The sequence below is a fragment of the Electrophorus electricus genome, chromosome 11 (genome assembly GCF_041902795.1).
Source record: "Electrophorus electricus isolate QZ-2024a chromosome 11, ASM4190279v1, whole genome shotgun sequence".
Classification (NCBI taxonomy): Eukaryota; Metazoa; Chordata; class Actinopteri; order Gymnotiformes; family Gymnotidae; genus Electrophorus; species Electrophorus electricus.
Window position 1 is genome coordinate 17,675,183 of NC_137507.1, and position 19,818 is coordinate 17,695,000.

Consider the following 19,818-nt stretch of genomic DNA (forward strand, 5'->3'; position numbering starts at 1 on the left):
TATATTCTCAAATTCCTTGAGTGTAATATTTTGTATGTAAGTCTACCACCTTTTGAAACCCTCTGATTGTATAATTTCATGATAGTTCTGTGCTGAACCTGTAATGTTGCGCTTTACTGTGGAGTCAGATCAGTTGTGAACCTGTGCTCTCGACTACTGCCAAGTCTAGATTGGCCCCGAGAATGCAGAACCAAGTACATGTCTGTTCAATATAAAACCGAGCTTTGCCTAGCCCTAACTCTAACCTTAACCAGCCATACTCCACACACAACCTCCCACTAATCTTAGCCAACCATTCCATATAGATAACCTAATCTGGACTATTGCCTGAGATGAGTGTGTCACCCAGACTACCGTTAGCAGCAATATCAACACGAAGCACCCTCCAGGCTACTCGGGTACATTAATGGCCATTTATGAGTACAGACGGAAGGTGCGCTACTCTGACTGCGCTGTCAGGATGGAGACTAATCCTGGATCTGCATTTGGGAAAATAAACAACTCTCCGAAACATATGCGAATGCCGCAAGATAGCAGCGTGGTATGATGGATTACTGAGAAAAAATGAGTCATTGTTTTCTTTCGCTACGTAAGTCATCTCTAAACAGAGCAGCGTGGTGAAAACACAGAGGGCGAGCTCGTAATTTCATTGGGCAGCTCAATTCGCAATGAAAACACGGCGTGGCTGGCGGGCTCGACTGAGCGCCGTTTCCTGGAATCCAGGAGCAACAGGAGACGCAATGCCGGAGGGGAAAAAAATGTAGATTTATCACCGCTGGCTCAGTGCGGGTCTGACTTAGCTGTGACCCAAATCTTAACTAGTGAGGTTATTGTTATTAAAAGCAGATGATATCTACTTTGACAGCAATGTAAACTATTCACAATGAGTATCGGGGTCAGCCGGAGCAAAGGATCCGGTGTCGCGTTTCTGTCCCTGGATTCAGCGTTGATCTAATATTACAGTACACTACTGCCCAGATCCACTCCAGAAAGGTTGGAGTCCATCGCTGTTGGGTAATCCAGCAGGTGTGCTGGAGCAGGGGGAGCCCCCGACCGTGCCGTGCTGGACTCCAGTTCTCCACAGAGGGTTCCGAGCCCTACCACACCTGACCCTACACCCGAAAGGCTGGCGTATTTATCGAACCAGCTGTGGCGGAGTAGGGGAAACGTTAAGCCAGAGATATTTGACTCCAGACCTCGTGTGCGATTTCTTCTCCTAGATTTGATCATCACTGGTATTAAGATACCACTTCCACTCCTCAGATCCTGGACCTTTAGGACTCGCATTTAAATACCTGCGTTCCATGGTACGTAATAGATGACTGGATCAGAGTAAACCACGAATAAGCACCACACACACACACACACACACACACACACACACACACACACACACACACACACACACACACAAGTACCTGACTGCTCTCTAAACCATGTGAATGCTCTCAGATGCATACAAAACAAACTTTACAAGCTTTGAAAAAACTCCTCGCAGGGAACAAAGAACAGAGCGCTCGATCGCAAATAGTGAGGTGTGTGTAACAATGTTGTACTTCCAGCTTCAATGCACACATTATTTCTTCCAAGGATTATATATTGCCATTTACAAATAGTCACTCTCACAAAATAAACGTTCTTGGGTTAATAGGTCATTATTTATACTGACTCTTTTTCTGTCTGTTTGCTTTCTGCCAAAGTGACAACACACAGCTGTAGGTTAAAACCACATCGAGACCAACATTACACATTCGCGGTTTGACAGTCAAACTTTCACTTTGAGAGACATTAACCAGCTTTCCTGTTTAACAAGCTCCTCCTTTGCTAATTTTATTCTAATTAGATTTTCTGTGAGAATAAATCATAAGGACAGGGGAAGTGGAAAAAAACTGCTTATCTAAAAGCTGGCGTCAATTATCTGAGCAGCTTTTTAGAGAAAACTAAAAGAAAGACTTGGTCAGAAAACTGCATGAGCAACGTTTTGTTTTACGATTCTGTCATTGGAAAATTGTTTTCAAATACAGGTTACATCAGGCTGAAGACAAATGGGTTAAAATGACAGAACAGTCTGTCTCTACTGTCCAGCTCTGCTGAGATTTATCTGAGGAGATGTGATGGGGACAAACCTTGTAACTGAAAGGGAATGCACACACAAACACCGCGCCCATCCACTTTACCGGAAACATTTACATGTACATGGACTGTCCTTATCATGCTATGTATAATTTGTGTTATCAGTCCTCCAAACTTTATCAATGGTCGGTTTTTGAGCGCAGTGCCAATCCTGAGTGGGAATTTTGGATGGCACCTCACGTGTCTCTTTAGATGCACAGTGGCCAGTCACTGAACTGCTTTGCTAAGGGGTACTGAACTTGCACCGACACCTTTTCTCGCTCTTTTTCAATAACTGCCATTCGACACATCTGACCGGACCACCGGTCGCCCCGAATCTCCAGTGCCGTTAACAAGCGCGTGGGGCGGCTCCGGTGCGTCCCAGGAAGCACCCAAAGTGTTATCAACGAATGAAGTCAGTGCGGATTCGCTCGTGCTCTCCCCGTGCTCCAGAAAGCTCCGCCTCGAGCGGACGATGCAGCGACCGACGTGCCGGAACGGCGCGCGATAACGATATAGCCGTCAGGGCGGCAGGGTGGGGAGGTCCACTCTGCTGCGCCAGTCTGGAACGCTGGGACTTGGAGCAAGGTAGGTCGTCTACCAGTCTAAGCTTAAACGTAGACTGGTCATTTCTCGAGCGCAAGGGCGGGTTGTGTAGTTAGTCACTCCTGCCTGAGATGTTGGCCGGCTGCACGTTTGGTGTGGAGTACCACGCTCACCATTATCGAGGTGACAGCGCAGGAACGAGTGCGCACGCAAAAGTTTAGACTAGACTAGACTAGACTAAAATATCTTTATTGACGTTGCACAAGTACGATATTAAGACAAGTTAAGACACGTTATTTTGACAAAATAACGTATTTTTGACTCTTTCTTGTTTTTCCTTTTCCCCACGATGGTGTGTTCTGACGTTGACGCGCGTCGCGGAGATGGCCCTTGTATGGCTCTGCCTCTGCCTCGGCCTCGGCTCTCTGCTGTCATCCGGTTGCGGTTTGGAGTTCCTCTATCACAACACGGCTCAGGTCGAGCAGTACCTGCAAGGCATCAGCAAGGACTACCCCGCCTTCACGCATCTGCACAGCATCGGACGCTCCGTGGAAGGTACGTGCGCCATCCGTGCTCCACACACAGCTCCACACACACAGCTCCACAAACAGCAAAACCTCTAGTCTCTGCTGTCACGAGTTAAGGCTTTAACAGCTCGTGTCGTTTGCGAGATGCGCTCGCCTTTGTCACGTCTTCGTGTCCACGAGGGTTTCGGACGCCGCGTGGGTGAAGCTCCCGTGGTCGCTGCGCCAATGCACCGCCATGGAGACGAATGAGTCCCGAGAGGGCGTGCGGACGTGCCACGACTGTGCGGTTAGTTCAGAAACAAACACCGCTCTGTTTGCGCGAGGAGACCATCAGTCTTTTTTCCGCAACTCGGAAAACTCTCTCTCTCTCTCTCTCTCTCTCTCTCTCTCTCTCTCTCTCTCTCTCTCTCTCTCTCTCTCTCTCTCTCTTCTTTAATACGTGACCGCGTATCTTAGTGCGCATCGAACCCAGCCCGAGAGGCCTCCCCAGGACGCCCTTTTTCCATTTTATAACCGAGCTAGAGCTGCAATTCTAGCTGCGATCAAGACGAAAATTGTGGCTTAGCCTTTCATTTGTTTAATTAAAATGTATTGCCTCCATACCCAGGTATACAGAAGTGTGTTGAGTGTTTAGTGACTTATAGAGCACCGTGTAGGTGAACCTACAGCCATGTATACAATATTTACATTTTCTTTGTTAACGTCTTGTAAGGTACATTTGCTTACACATGACATTATGCATAAGCCTTGCCAGTTGACAATGATTTCACGTGTACAGATGATAGAGCATGCGTTCCTTCTTTCTTAGGTGAGGTAATAACCTTTCAATGAAACAAAACTCGCTTTTACTGTAGAAAACGTACTCGTAACTAAATAGAAACTACATGTCTATATACTTCACGTTCTCACACAGATTCATGCAGGGAAAAGTGAAAGAATTTTCAGCTGTTTCTCTCATGCAGGCACTTTTAGTCCTACAGTCGGAAGACGTAACACAACCATTGCTGGAAAACCTAAACAAACCCTTTGCATTTGTGCATTTGGCAGATGCTCATATCCAGAGCAGCCTGCAGTTTTTGTCCTCTTACAGAGGTGGGTGTGTGTCTTGTCTGAGGGCTCTTATTGGTGTAGCACGCCGGACATACCTGGACAGGACTAAAGCCCCAGTCCAGCATGGAAGAGCTGTCATTACCCTCTACACTACATTTAATCAGCCAACTTGCATTCTAACTTCAATGCTTCTTACGTAGTGAATTTCAGAATTGGTTTCACCACCATGCTTTTAAATCTTTATTCCACAACCTACTATTTAATCTTTATAAGTACATGAAAACATCAGGAACAGCCGAGTCATCGCACTTCACAGCTCCCACTGACATTCCCTCATGGTCATTTTTAGATTGCCATGGGCAACCTTAACCTTGCCGGCCTGTGGTTTCCTTTCGCCCTTTCCCATAATAACAGTATTCCTCACCCCTTCCAAATACAGAGTGACTACTCACGGAACAGCAGAGATGGCTTGGTGAGCTATCACAGTACGGAAGTCGTTATGGTCTGTGCGGGGTAGAGGAATTAGCACTTGGCAGGTTAATAATGTACCCAAGTAAAGTACACACTACGTAGTGGAGTTCCCTCCTCAAATCAATCATTTTATCCAAACCTGCACTAGCCACATGACTGGTGAGATCTTTCTTTTTTTCCTTCTTTCTTTCTTAGATGAGCATGTCTATTCACTTTATCCTTTGGTCAGCACAAAAGAAATTGCTCTCTAAACACCTGAAGCAAATCCAAACTGGTTGGGTGGTCTGCCGTGCTCCCTGTCCTACCTGGGATTGGCCGCGTCCACCCAGCCGGAGGAGACGGAGGGCAGAGACGCTATCACAGACTGCATGAGCCGCCCTAAGAGGTCGCTGCCTTAGCAACCCCTGTTGCCATCACCCTCTCCAGGCGTCTCAAGGGACTGTGTAGAACACCAGTGAATCTGTCCTATACGAAGACTGTCCTATATGTAGACAGTTAGAGCAGGTACAGGCATCACTCCCGCCTTGCAAAATGCAGCATTTCGTTACATTCAGTCTCTACCGAGACACAACAGGTGATCACTATCCTTGCGCATGCCTCTGCCTGTCACCTCACAGGGAACCTCAAAGAAGCAGCTCCAAAGTTTACACATGCACGTATATACTCGCACACACAAATACACATGCACGTATATACTCGCACACACACAAATACACATGCACGTATATACTCGCACACACAAATACACATGCACGTATATACTCGCACACACAAATACACATGCACGTATTTACTCGCACACACAAATACACATGCACGTATATACTCGCATACACAAATACACATGCACGTATATACTCGCACACACAAATACACATGCACGTATATATACACACACACACACAAATACACATGCACGTATATACTCGCACACAAAAATACACATGCATGTATATATACACACACACACAAATACACATGCACGTATATACTCGCACACACAAATACACATGCACGTATATACTCGCACACAAAAATACACATGCACGTATATACTCGCACACACAAATACACATGCACGTATATACTCGCACACACAAATACACATGCACATATATACTCGCACAAACAAATACATATGCACGTATATATATACACACACACAAATACACATGCACATATATACATGCACACAGCTACATATGCACGTATACACTCGCACACACAAATATAAATGCATGTATATACACACACACACACACACAAACACACATGCACATACAGTTATGTGCAAAATAATAGCAGTGTGTTTAAAACAACAGAAAAAGCTCAACCCTCATAGCAGCATTTATTTCCATATACACAAAGGCACTGGGAGCACTGCACATTCACTTCCAAATGAAAACATGAACACAATATAAATTTTTAAACTGAAAATGAAGAAAAAATAATAATGGGCTTTTCAAAAAAATAGCAGTGTCTTCATTTTCACTTACAGTCTCTAATATTTGCAGAATAAACTGAAAGTTGTTTACAGATTTAGCTTTTCTGTTGATCATTGAACTAATATTTAGTTGTATAACCTTTATTTCTGATAACTGCTTTACATCTGTGTGGCATGGAGTCTACTAACATCTGACACCTGCAAACAGATATTTCAGCCCAAGCTGATGGGACAACATTCCAAAGTTCTTGTGTATTCTTGGGTTTTGCATCAAAAACAGCATTTTTGATGTCATTCCACAAATTCTCAGTCAGATTGAGGTCCGGGGATTGGGCTGGCCATTTCATAACATCAATCTTGTTAGTCTGGAATCAGGATGTTGCCCACTTGCTGGTGTGTTTGGGGTTGTTGTCCTGCTGAAACACCCATTTCAAGGGCATTTCTTCTTCAGCATAAGGCAACATGACCTCTTCCAGTATTTTGGTATATTCAAACTGGTCACGGTGCCTGGTATGCGATAAATGGGTCTGACTCCAAAGTATGAGAAACATCCCCAAACCATTATGCTTGTACCTCCATGTTTTACAGTCTTCACAGTGTACTGTGGCTTGAATTCAGTGTTTATGGGTCATCTCACAAACTGTCTGTGGCCTTTAGACCCAATAAGAACAATCTTGCTCTCATCTGTCCATAGAATGTTCCGCCACTTCTCTATAGGCCAGTCAATGTGTTCTTTGGCAAACTGTAACCTTTTCAACACGTCTTTTTTTCAGCAATGGTACTTTACGAGGGATTTTTGCAAATAGTTTGGCTTCAATTAGGCGTCTTCTGATTGTTGCAGTACTCACAGATAACTGAAGATCTTCTTTGATTTCCCTGGAGCTGATCATTGGATGCTTATTTGCCATTGTTATTCTATGATCTACGTGGATGGTAGTATTTCTTTTCCAACTACGTGTTTCAGGTCTTGTTTGCCATTTTAAAGCATTTGAGACCATTTTACCTGGGTAGCCAATTATTTTCTGCACTTCTTTAAATGTTTTCCTGCCTGTCACCTCACAGGGAACCTCAAAGAAGCAGCTCCAAAGTTTACACATGCACGTATATACTCGCACACACAAATACACATGCACGTATATACTCACACACACAAATACACATGCACGTATATACTCGCACACACAAATACACATGCACGTATATACTCGCACACACAAATACACATGCACGTATATACTCGCACACACACACAAATACACATGCATGTATATACTCGCACACACAAATATACATGCACGTATATACATGCACACAGCTACATATGCACGTATATCCACGCACACACAAATATAAATGCATGTATATACACACACACACTAACACACATGCACATACAGTTATGTGCAAAATAATAGCAGTGTGTTTAAAACAACAGAAAAAGCTCAACCCTCATAGCAGCATTTATTTCCATATACACAAAGGCACTGGGAGCACTGCACATTCACTTCCAAATGAAAACATGAACACAATATAAATTTTTAAACTGAAAATGAAGAAAAAATACTAATGGGCTGTTCAAAAAAAATAGCAGTGTCTTCATTTTCATTTACGATCTCTAATATTTGCAGAATAAACTGAAAGTTGTTTACAGATTTAGCTTTTCTGTTGATCACTGAACTAATATTTAGTTGTATAACCTTTATTTCTGATAACTGCTTTACATCTGTGTGGCATGGAGTCAACTAACATCTGACACCTGCGAACAGATATTTCAGCCCAAGCTGATGGGACAACATTCCACAGTTCTTGTGTATTCTTGGGTTTTGCATCAAAAACAGCATTTTTGATGTCACTCCACAAATTCTCAATCTGATTGAGGTCTGGGGATTGGGCTGGCCACTTCAGAACATCAATCTTGTTAGTCTGGAATCAGGATGTTGCCCCCTTGCTAGTGTGTTTGGGGTTGTTGTCCTGCTGAAATACCCATTTCAAGGGAATTTCTTCTTCAGCATAAGGCAACATGACCTCTTCCAGTATTTTGATATATTCAAACTGGTCATGGTGCCTGGTATGCGATAAATGGGTCTGACTCCAAAGTATGAGAAACATCCCCAAACCATTATGCTTGCACCTCCATATTTTACAGTCTTCACAGTGTACTGTGGCTTAAATTCAGTGTTTATGGGTCATCTCACAAACTGTCTGTGGCCTTTAGACCCAATAAGAACAATCTTTCTCTCATCTGTCCATAGAATGTTCCGCCACTTCTATTTAGGCCAGTCAATGTGTTCACAAATACTCATGCACATATATACATGCACAAACAAATACACATGCACATATTTACACGCACACACAAATACTCATGCACATATATACATGCACAAACAAATACACATGCACATATTTACACGCACACACAAATATACATGCACATATATACATGCACACACAAATACACATGCACATATTTACACGCACACACAAATATACATGCACATATATACATGCACACACAAATACACATGCACATATATACACACACACACAAATACACATGCACATATATACACACACACAAATACACAACGACATATATACACGCACACACAAATACACATGCACATATATACATGCACACACAAATACACATGCACATATATACATGCACACACAAATACACATGCACATATATACATGCACACACAAATACACATGCACATATATACACACACACACAAATACACATGCACATATATACATGCACACACAAATACACATGCACATATATACACGCACACACAAATACGCATGCACATATATACACGCACACACAAATACACAACGACATATATACACGCACACACAAATACACATGCACATATATACACGCACACACAAATACACATGCACATATATACATGCACACACAAATACACATGCACGTATATACATGCAAACACAAATACATATGCACATATATACATGCACACACGCTTACACACACATACATAGCTGTGGTGTGATGTGGAGTGTCTGTTCCTAGCTGGCTCAGACTTTGGCGAGATAAGGGGCAACTCTCCGGGAAGGAGAGTCCGTCACTGTGTCTGGGTCAGGTCCTCCCGTCACTGTGTCTGGGTCAGGTCCTCCCGTCACTGTGTCTGGGTCAGGTCCTCCCGTCACTGTGACTCTAGGTCAGGTCCTCCCGTCACTGTGACTCTAGGTCATGTCCTCCCGTCACTGTGTCTGGGTCAGGTCCTCCCGTCACTGTGACTCTAGGTCATGTCCTCCCGTCACTGTGTCTGGGTCAGGTCCTCCCGTCACTGTGACTCTAGGTCATGTCCTCCCGTCACTGTGTCTGGGTCAGGTCCTCCCGTCACTGTGACTCTAGGTCAGGTCCTCCCGTCACTGTGTCTGGGTCATGTCCTCCCGTCACTGTGTCTGGGTCAGGTCCTCCCATCACTGTGTCTGGGTCAGGTCCTCCCGTCACTGTGTCTGGGTCAGGTCCTCCCGTCACTGCTTGACATTTCCAGTCTTGCTGGATCTGGTTGCTTTCTTGACTCAACACAAAACCGGCATTCAGAGAACATGTGCTGTGCCAGGCACCCCTGTCAGCCTTCTATTACTTCTTTGCTCTCCTCCTACACCTCTATTCTTTCTCTCTCTCACTCACTCTGTCTCTCCCTCCCCCACACTTTGCTATTCTCTCCCTCTCTCCTTCTCTCTCTCTTACTCTCTATGAACCTCAACTGCCGAGAGGCTCCTGTGGTTAACCTCTCAGCATTCGGGTGGTCCTCTTTGTGGAAAAGACTGCTTGATTAAAACCTCAGCTAGCCCTCTGATACCAGCCAGTAAGACACACCCCCTCCACCCACCCCTGACTGGGAGTAGGATGGAGGAGTGAGTCAGGCTTATCTTACACTCCACCAATTCTGTTCCACGGGTAGAAAGCACCCAGATTCTGAGGTCACGTCCTGACCTGTCCAGGAGCTGCATGCCTGGCCTCCGAAGTGGCCAGATACATCAGGCATTGCTACTGCCTACGTCAGATCTAGCTCTGATTAGTGAAAGACAACGTTAGGTGTGGGGTGTGTGTGTGTGTGTGTGTGCGCGCGTGCTCTCGTGTGCATGAACTTGTCTTTATCCTCTCACCATTAGCTGTCGCATTGTTCAACCTCTAAACTGTGATTTGGGTAAGTGGTTGCGGCCGTTGTTAGACAGCAGAGAATACACCTGCTGGGTTACACAGAGCACACAGAGTCTCACCACCCAGCCGACGCTTTCAACCCCAGAGTGAGCACGAACAGGCGGGTTTGGCCGGCGGGATTTTACATGCTTGTACGCTGTTCAGGAATACATGCTTGGACTTGCAAAGTGCATGAAGCATGAATGTGCCAAGAGACCACTCGTACCCTGTGTGATACAGTAGAAAGAGACATAGAGTGGGGGAGGGGGTGGGGAGGAGAACCAAAGAGAATGAATGACTAAGCGAGTGAATGAATGTGTAAGAGGCAGCAAAGTCTGATGGATTTGTGGGATTGTGTTGCCTGGTGACAGTCCACACCATGCCGAAACATTATTTGCTCGTCTCATTGAAGAGCCTGAAAAGAGTGAGACAGTAATCATGTGTTCTGTACAGGGTGCACTGTCTCTCAGGCCACCAGCACCGCTGCGGGGCTCGGGCCAGCTGACGGACTGCTGTTTGTGCTCCGTGTTTGTTTTCCAGGGAGAGAACTTTGGGTGCTAATACTGGGTCAACACGCACGAGAGCATCGCGTCGGCATCCCAGAATTCAAATACGTCGGTAACATGCATGGCAATGAGGTGAGACACACACACACACACACACACACACACACACACATGCCAGTGAAACATCTGTGGCTATATTCATTACTCCTAGAAACCATTGTGGCTAGTTTTGCTTTGCATAGCAAGGGGAGCAAACAGGAGTCTTTTCTGAGTAGAAATGGCCTCCACACAACCCTAATGGAGCCAATGTTGCGTGTCACTCCTCTGTGATAGGAGGCTAAACTGGGGACTGGGGAAAGGGTGGACTGTAAATGGATATCCAGTCTGTATTTTGTTTGGGGATTGTTTGAGAAAGGAGGTGTTTGGGAAAATGGGCGTGCACACAAAGACGTTACAGTGAATGGAAATATCCGGAACCGTAGTGTGGAGCGGTCAAGTGTGACCCTCACCAGAGAATGTAAGAGTGTGTGCTTGTGTGTGTGTGTGTGTGTGTGTGTGTGTGTGTATGTCTATCTCTGTTTATGTGAGTATAGAACCAAGTGTGCACAATGCTGTAAAGAGAGCCAGTTTTCTGAACCCCGTGGTGTGTTTAGTTCTGCTCCTGTTTCTACACATTTCAGTGATTGATTTGTTAAAGAACGGAAAGACAAAAACCCTCCATGGGGTCCTGATGTCACCCTGACACAGTCTCCTGATGTCACTCTGACACTCTCATGATGTCACACTGACACCATTCTCATAGCTGCTATATGGAGTATGCCTGTATGTGTGTGTGTGTGTGTGTGTGTGTGTGTGTGTGTGTGTGTGTGTGTGTGTGTGTGTGTGTTGTCATAGTGGAAATGCTCAACATTTTGTTACTTTGCCATAAAAAGGATTCTGCACCTCATTACTGCAGCATGTGTTCCTGTAGCATGTGTTACTATAGCATGTTACTGTAGGTATGTGTTACTGTAGCATGTGTTACTGTAGCATGTTACTGTAGCATGTTACTGTAGCATGTGTTACTGTAGGTATGTATTACCACAGCATGTGTTACTGTAGCATGTGTTACTGTAGGTATGTGTTACTGTAGCATGTGTTACTGTAGCATGTTACTGTAGGTATGTTTACTGTAGCATGTGTTACTGTAGCATGTTACTGTAGCATGTTACTGTAGCATGTGTTACTGTAGGTATGTATTACCGCAGCATGTGTTACTGTAGCATGTGTTACTGTAGGTATGTGTTACCGTAGCATGTGTTACTGTAGATATGTGTTACTGTAACATGTGTTACCATAGCATGTGTTACTGTAGGTATGTGTTACCATAGCATGTGTTACTGTAGCATGTGTTATTGTAGGTATGTGTTACTGTAGGTATGTGTTACCATAACATGTGTTACTGTAGCATGTGTTACTGTAGGTATGTGTTACTGTAGCATGTGTTACTGTAGGTATGTGTTACCATAACATGTGTTACTGTAGCATGTGTTACTGTAGCATGTGTTACTGTAGGTATGTGTTACCATAGCATGTGTTACTGTAGCATGTGTTACTGTAGGTATGTGTTACTGTAGCATGTGTTACTGTAGGTATGTGTTACCATAACATGTGTTACTGTAGCATGTGTTACTGTAGGTATGTGTTACTGTAGCATGTGTTACTGTAGGTATGTGTTACCATAGCATGTGTTACTGTAGCATGTGTTACTGTAGCATGTGTTTCTAAAACACGAATCTTTTACGCTGTTCTGAAGAAACAAGTCGATTGGTTGGAGATATTTTGTCAAATAAACATTAGTAAACATTAGTGGCCAAAGTAATGATAATAATCTAGTCTTGTGTGTCCAACCACTCATGCTCGGCTTACACTAAAATATATACAATCACACAAATACACACATGTACATAAACAAGACTGCTGACAAGCGGGTGCACCTGTGTGCCATGTGCTATCCTCTGGACTGTGAAGGGCAAAAACACAGAGAGAAAGAACCGGTCTGCTTATTTTCTTTCTTTTGGCCTTGTAATCTCATTGTTTTATAGATGAATTTCCTGTCTAAATACATGAAATACAGAAAACAAAATGACTTCATAATAGGTCAACATCTGTCTGTCGATCTACATATTACTACGTATGCTACACAGACTACACATGCATAGAGGTATTATAGATATGATATCTAAGAAAGAGTAACTAAAGCAGATTAAGAAAAGATAACATACACACTGTAGGGGTAGGTGTGGGTATTGTCCAGGTAGTGTGACATATACTATAAGTGTGATAGAAAATATTGTAAAAAAAAAAAAAAAAAAAAAAAAACCCAAAACGTTTCCTGGGTAAGGTCATTTCCTGTGTCCTCAGCCAAGTTGTTTCATTTGTAGTTGTCATGACATATTACCCAGTCAGTCTTTTTGCCAGTGTAGCTTAGCCGGGCAGACAGATTCAGAGGATCAGCAGATAAAAGCACAGCAGAAACTGATGCGGGTGAAGTGCTTAACGCGATATCAGCATGAAGCACTTCTCTGAGAAGTCTGCATGTCTGAGGCTACAGCTTGATCTGATTCTGGCCTGCCACCTTCCAACACTTGAAACGCACGCACACACACACACACACACACACACACACACACACACACACACACACACACACACACACACATACACACAGATACACACACACACACACACACATACACACACATACACACACACACACACCCCCCCACACACACACAGACATGTGCGCACACACACACACACAGACATGGGCGCACACACACACACCCACACACACACACATACACACACACACACACACACCCACACACACACAGACATGCGCACACACACACACCTACCTCCTCACATTTACATAAGTTCCATTTATTTCAATGGTGGCTCTCACTCTCACTGTAATATTCAAATAAATGTGTTTGTGCAGTTAAGGCAACCAGAAGGGCAGTGAGTTAGAAATGAACCAACCCAGTCAGTGGTCTGTAACGCTTATTCAAGGTTCGAACGTTTCAGTGCCTCTTTGAATGAAACATATATAAGGTGACGTTCACAGGAGACCCTGCATACACGCTGTGTGATCTGGGCAAAGCTTGCAAGGCACCTTTCCCAGTACAGCAGGCTTTCTCTCAGTACAGCAGGCTATCTCCCAGTACAGCAGGCTATCTCCCAGTACAGCAGGTTATCTCCCAGTACAGCAGGCTTTCTCCCAGTACAGCAGGTTATCTCCCAGTACAGCAGGCTATCTCCCAGTACAGCAGGCTATCTCCCAGTACAGCAGGCTTTCTCCCAGTACAGCAGGCTTTCTCCCAGTACAGCAGGTTATCTCCCAGTACAGCAGGCTATCTCCCAGTACAGCAGGCTTTCTCTCAGTACAGCAGGCTTTCTCCCAGTACAGCAGGCTTTCTCCCAGTACAGCAGGCTATCTCCCAGTACAGCAGGCTTTCTCCCAGTACAGCAGGCTTTCTCCCAGTACAGCAGGCTATCTCCCAGTACAGCAAGCTATCTCCCAGTACAGCAGGCTTTCTCCCAGTACAACAGGCTATCTCCCAGTACAGCAGGCTATCTCCCAGTACAGCAGGCTTTCTCCCAGTACAACAGGCTATCTCCCAGTACAAAAGGCTATCTCCCAGTACAGCAGGCTATCTCCCAGTACAGCAGGCTATCGCCCAGTACAGCAGGCTTTCTCCCAGTACAACAGGCTATCTCCCATTACAGCAGGCTTTCTCTCAGTACAGCAGGCTATCTCCCAGTACAGCAGGCTATCTCCCAGTACAGCAGGCTATCTCCCAGTACAGCAGGCTTTCTCCCAGTACAGCAGGCTATCTCCCAGTACAGCAGGCTTTCTCCCAGTACAGCAGGCTTTCTCCCACTGCTTCTGGTAGACTGCACGCATGCCCATTGTCCACTTGCTGCAGGTGTTTGGTTTCAGCCGTGGGCAGCCATTTGTCTTCATGTGTAGCACCAGCAGGGTTAAGGAAGAAGGAGGATGAAACAGACACAGAGACATAGAGACATAAGACATGAGACACTGAGACTTAGAAACACAGAGAGCAGGTAGTGTCGATTTCTTTCTGAATCCCCTTCTTAATAATTCATTTTTTCTGTCTTTTGTCTCTCTCTCTCTCTCTCTCTCTCTCTCTCACTCTCTCTCTCTCTGAGGCCATGCTGTTTTTTGTCTCTCTTTCTGTCTCTTGCTCTCTCCATCTTCCCTCTTATCATCTTACTTTTCTCCGAGGTTTCTCCCACCTCTCTCTCTCTCTCTGGAAGATCATGTACCTCTCAGATTTATGTTCGTCCCCCACTCCTCTTACTCTTTTCCTCTTTCTCAATCCCACGTTCCATGTTTGTGTTTTGAGTTTGTATGCTGACACACTCAGTGGATTGTGGGTGTGTAATTGTATTGTGGTGAGAGAGTACTGCCTTAGGGTGTTACCACTGCTTTTAGCAGGAGAAGATAGTAATCATATGGACAGGACCTACTATAATGACAAACACACACACACACTCCTGATGATGCTATTGTCTGAGGGCCTTCATTAGTGTATCCAGTGGGTGTGGGCTTGTCTGTGTGCTGGGTGGGTGTGGGTGTGGGTGAGGGTGTGACCCAGGATCGCATTTCAGAGCCCTCTAAACAGAGAAAAGATGTGGATGTCTATCATGACACACACACACACACACACACACACACACACACAGATTGTGCCCTGTGGTGCTGAAACGCCTGACATTGAATGGTACTGTTTCATATTAAGCACCTGCTTTAGCACAGATGTGATCCCCTGCTAAAGAGCTCTGTGTTAGCATGTTCAGAATGGCCATAGTAAATGAGCGAAAAACCCCAGTCCTGATCGCAGCTACACAGCACCTTCCACATTTCTAACCAAATATAGCTGCGGGTTTGTTTGCCTTATTAACACTATAAATATGCCCCTCAAAGTAGTTCGCTCATATAAATATTTGGTGACTTATTGCTGAGAGCTTTAAAAAGCTTCTAGTACCCGGTGCATTGCTAGTTTTTACACATTTAGTGAATGTGTGTGTGTGTGTATGTGTGTGTGTAGGTGGTGGGACGTGTCTTGTTACTACAGCTGATTGAGCATCTGACCAGAGGATACCTGCACGATCTGTTTGTGACAAGGTTGCTGAACAGCACGCGCATCCACATCCTCCCCTCCATGAACCCAGATGGCTTTGAATCAGCTAACAGGGACTGCTTGTACTCGCAGGGCAGGTGAGTGCGTGACGCCGCACGTGGGCCAATGAGACACGCGGAGAAACTCAGTGTTGTGGGAACACTGAACTCTTTTAAGCATTGGCACTATTATTTTGTTCCAGTATTTTTGGTACCTAAAATGAAATAAATGGCCAATATCCATTACCCTGAATCAATGAATACCCAGAATTACTCCAAAATAAAAGCTACACGTTCCCCATATATAACCTCAAAATGTTAGATAGTCTATATTTATCCATTTAGCAGTCCTTTAAATCCTTTTTGTTTGATAAATAAACACATAAATAAACTCTACTCACACATATAAAGCAGAAAGCATTTTCTCAGAAACACTCTTCACAAGAAATACTAAACAAAGTAAAACAAAACCCCTGTATCACCCACCTCCAAACGCTACCCAGGCTACCCCAGGCAGCCCTGTGGAGAGCCAGCATCTAAACTCTACCAATCCCGTGTCTCATGGGCGCTGCACATTGCCGGAGTGCTGATTGTATCCACCTGTTCCTCATTATTGCCCTGTTTGAAACTGAACCGTTCACTGTGTGAGGTTCTGCCAGGATGCGTGTCCATACCGGTCTTTCTATTCATCGCGGCCTTTCTGTTCTGATCGTTCTCGGGTTCTGAGCCCTGCTTGCTCTGGTGTACACTCAGGAAACGCCCTGTTGGATTTGTTTGCCTGGCTCTGCTAGTGACCTTTGCATGTTCAACGTTTACGACACTAGACTGTCTTCTTGTCAATACATTTTACCCGTGAGCGTCTGCGTGTTTCTGTTTTTATTCACAGCCTGATGATAAGGGAACAGTTCAACGGTTTCATCCAGCACTCTGGGCCTGTGACAGAGTGTAGAGTATATACTAACTATCCAAACATCCAGTCATACACAGCGTCTGTCTTAGAAGAGGTAGATAGGAAAGGAGAAAGTGTTTCATTCTAATTCTCTAATTCTGGGACGCGGTTTCCCCTTCATACTCTTCTTTATCTATCAAAACAAACAAAAGCACATTGCATAGTTAATAACAGAAGCATAAATCCTGAAAAATACTTTTGCCAATTTTTAGAATGCTATATTATATCATGCAGTGTTATTCCACATCAGCAAGGTTATTTGAGATTATTTAACAGAACAGAATGCAGTAAATGTTTAATGACATAATGATGTTGGTGTTGCTGTTTAGTGCAAAACTAAGGAGCCTGAACGTGTTTTACCTGATCGGTTACGTTTGTGTTGAGTGGTAAACAGTAAAATGGACTTTTCACCAATTCCTTTCAACAGATGAGGTTGTTCTGTGCAAATACACTTGAAACTTTGGAACTAAAGGCAGAAAAAGTGTCAAGTTTAGAAGCAGAGGAATGAAATGGGAGGAATAAGGAGGAATAGTTCAGAGATACAGTAGGAGAGATACAGTGGGGGAGGTACAGTGGGGGAGGTACAGTGGGGGAGGTACAGTGGGAGAGATACAATGGGGAGGTACAGTGGGAGACATACAGTGGGAGAGATACAGTGGGAGAGATACAGTGGGAGAGATACAATGGGGGAGGTACAGTGGGAGAGATACAGTGGGAGAGACACAGCGGGAGAGATACAATGGGGGGGTATAGTGGGAGAGATACAATGGGAGAGGTACAGTGGGAGAGATACAGTGGGAGAGGTACAGTGGGAGAGATACAGTGGGAGAGACACAGCAGGAGAGATACAATAGGGGAGGTACAGTGGGAGAGATACAGTGGGGGAGGTACAGTGGGAGAGATACAGTGGGGGAGGTACAGTGGGAGAGATACAGTGGGGGAGATACAGTGGGAGAGATACTGTGGGAGAGGTACAGTAGGAGAGATACAGTGGGGGAGATACAGTGGGGGAGGTACAGTGGGAGAGGTACAGTGGGAGAGATACAGTGAGGGAGGTACAGTGGGAGAGATACAGTGGGAGAGACACAGCAGGAGAGATACAATGGGGGAGATACAGTGGGGGAGATACAGTGGGGGAGGTACAGTGGGAGAGATACAGTGGGGGAGGTACAGTGGGAGAGATACTGTGGGAGAGGTACAGTGGGAGAGATACAGTGGGGGAGATACAGTGGGAGAGGTACAGTGGGGGAGATACAGTGAGGGAGGTACAAAAAATTCAAAAAGATGTTTTTGTAAATAGTAATTAGCAATAGAGTAAAATCTAGATTTAGTTCTAAGATGGAATTAAAACATTTCTAGAACTGTATTTTTAGACTCTGACTACTAGAGAACTTTCAAGTTAATGAGAATTTTGTTGTAATTATGAACTTTCAGAGTGCGTTTAAACATCAACACTACTACACATTTAACAACTCAAAGCTCTGCTAAAGCTCTTTTTGAAGATGTCCTTTGGCCTTTGACCTGTGCCCCTCACTAATGTAACAGTGTATGTAACTTTGTTTTTGGGTTGACTGTTGTTTGACATTCACGATAACTGCACACTCAGACCTCTTAACTGCATATGTACGACTCACGCATGCGGCAGTAGTTCACGACGAATGAGTCATTAGTCCACTGAAAGCCATACTTGACAGGAAACAGCTGTCCCAGGGCACTGTGCAGGGAGTGGAGTTCATCCTATTTCCAGAGTCGGAAGGCCCGTGTCTGTGTTTGGTCACAGTCCCAACGTGCTGGCACATGTACAAGTAACAGAGCGATAATTCCTCCTGGCAATAAAAAACCTCTTGAGGTTTTAGGCAAGTAGGCCTTCACAGAATTAACAATAAAAGAACCACTTTTTGGAAACGAACACACACACGTCCATGGGTTGGTTTATGGTTCCAGTGGCAATGGTAGAGTTTGATAGAGAGACAGCCAAAACAAACAGGAGTGCAAACTCTGGCATTGGCAGGGAAGTGTGTCTGCTGCCTAAATGCATAATTGGCCACATCAGTTCTGCTGTGTCACGAAGTCCAAACTGCAATCTGTCAGCTATAAACCCACCAATGACGCATCGTTCCTGTTACAGCACTCCAACACGGACCCCAGCCTGGTCTGCCAGCCTGGTCCCCAGCCTGGTGATCCAGGGCACCACAGTACACAGCCCATTTCAGAGGTTCTGACTAGTGTTCTGTCCCAAAATAGTTTTTTTGTCTGTTTGTTTTGTTTTGTTTTAGAGTCCAAAAATTGCCCTCAGAATATGATACAGTGAGAATCAGTAATGAAGGCTAGATTGGGAGCAGATCGAGTACAATTACTTCACAATTCTTGTGCATGTATAGGATGATCTTATACGTATACGCATTATATGCTTAATTAGGTCTCAGTGAAATGTTTTTTTAAAGACATGAGTCTACAGTGTGCGTCTGAAGAGGCACGCTGGTGTTTGGCCAGTGTGTGTTTATCCCACCAGTTGGGTGTCAGGCCGTGACAGCCCTTACAGGCTTCGTCCTGAAGATCGGGTTGGACCATCGCCATCAAGGAGGGAATCCTTTATTCTGGTCCCTTCTTGGCTGTTTAGGGAAGTGCCAGGGTGTTAATCTGATACACCCGGCTCCAGAAAGCCAGTGAAGTGAACGCAGCACGTCTGCATCAGAGTGCGGCACCCAGCACATTGTTATGCGTTATTGGTCTCTTTTACAAGATATCTGTTTTTGGCCAAAGGGCAGGTGTTAGCTGGATACGGTGCACTAGTAGAGCACTAAGTAGTCACTTATGAATTTAGAGGAAACTGATATAC

General features: G+C 44.7%; 1 protein-coding gene across 2 annotated transcripts in view; it reads left to right on the forward strand.

Moving 5' to 3' along the window:
- Nucleotides 1-2,419: 2,419 nt before the first annotated feature.
- The window catches only part of cpm (carboxypeptidase M), a 26,669-nt gene continuing 9,270 nt past the window's right edge, over nucleotides 2,420-19,818 (forward strand). Inside the window, exons 1-4 of one of the 2 annotated variants that reach the window (XM_035528299.2) lie at nucleotides 2,420-2,700; nucleotides 3,042-3,213; nucleotides 10,877-10,974; nucleotides 15,960-16,129. In XM_035528299.2, coding sequence (XP_035384192.1) covers nucleotides 3,042-3,213; nucleotides 10,877-10,974; nucleotides 15,960-16,129 — 440 coding nt within the window. In that variant the 5' untranslated portion in view covers nucleotides 2,420-2,700. Of the gene's footprint in view, nucleotides 2,701-3,041; nucleotides 3,214-4,901; nucleotides 5,211-10,876; nucleotides 10,975-15,959; nucleotides 16,130-19,818 lie in introns of those variants that run through there. The other variant, XM_035528300.2, reaches the window with a different exon arrangement.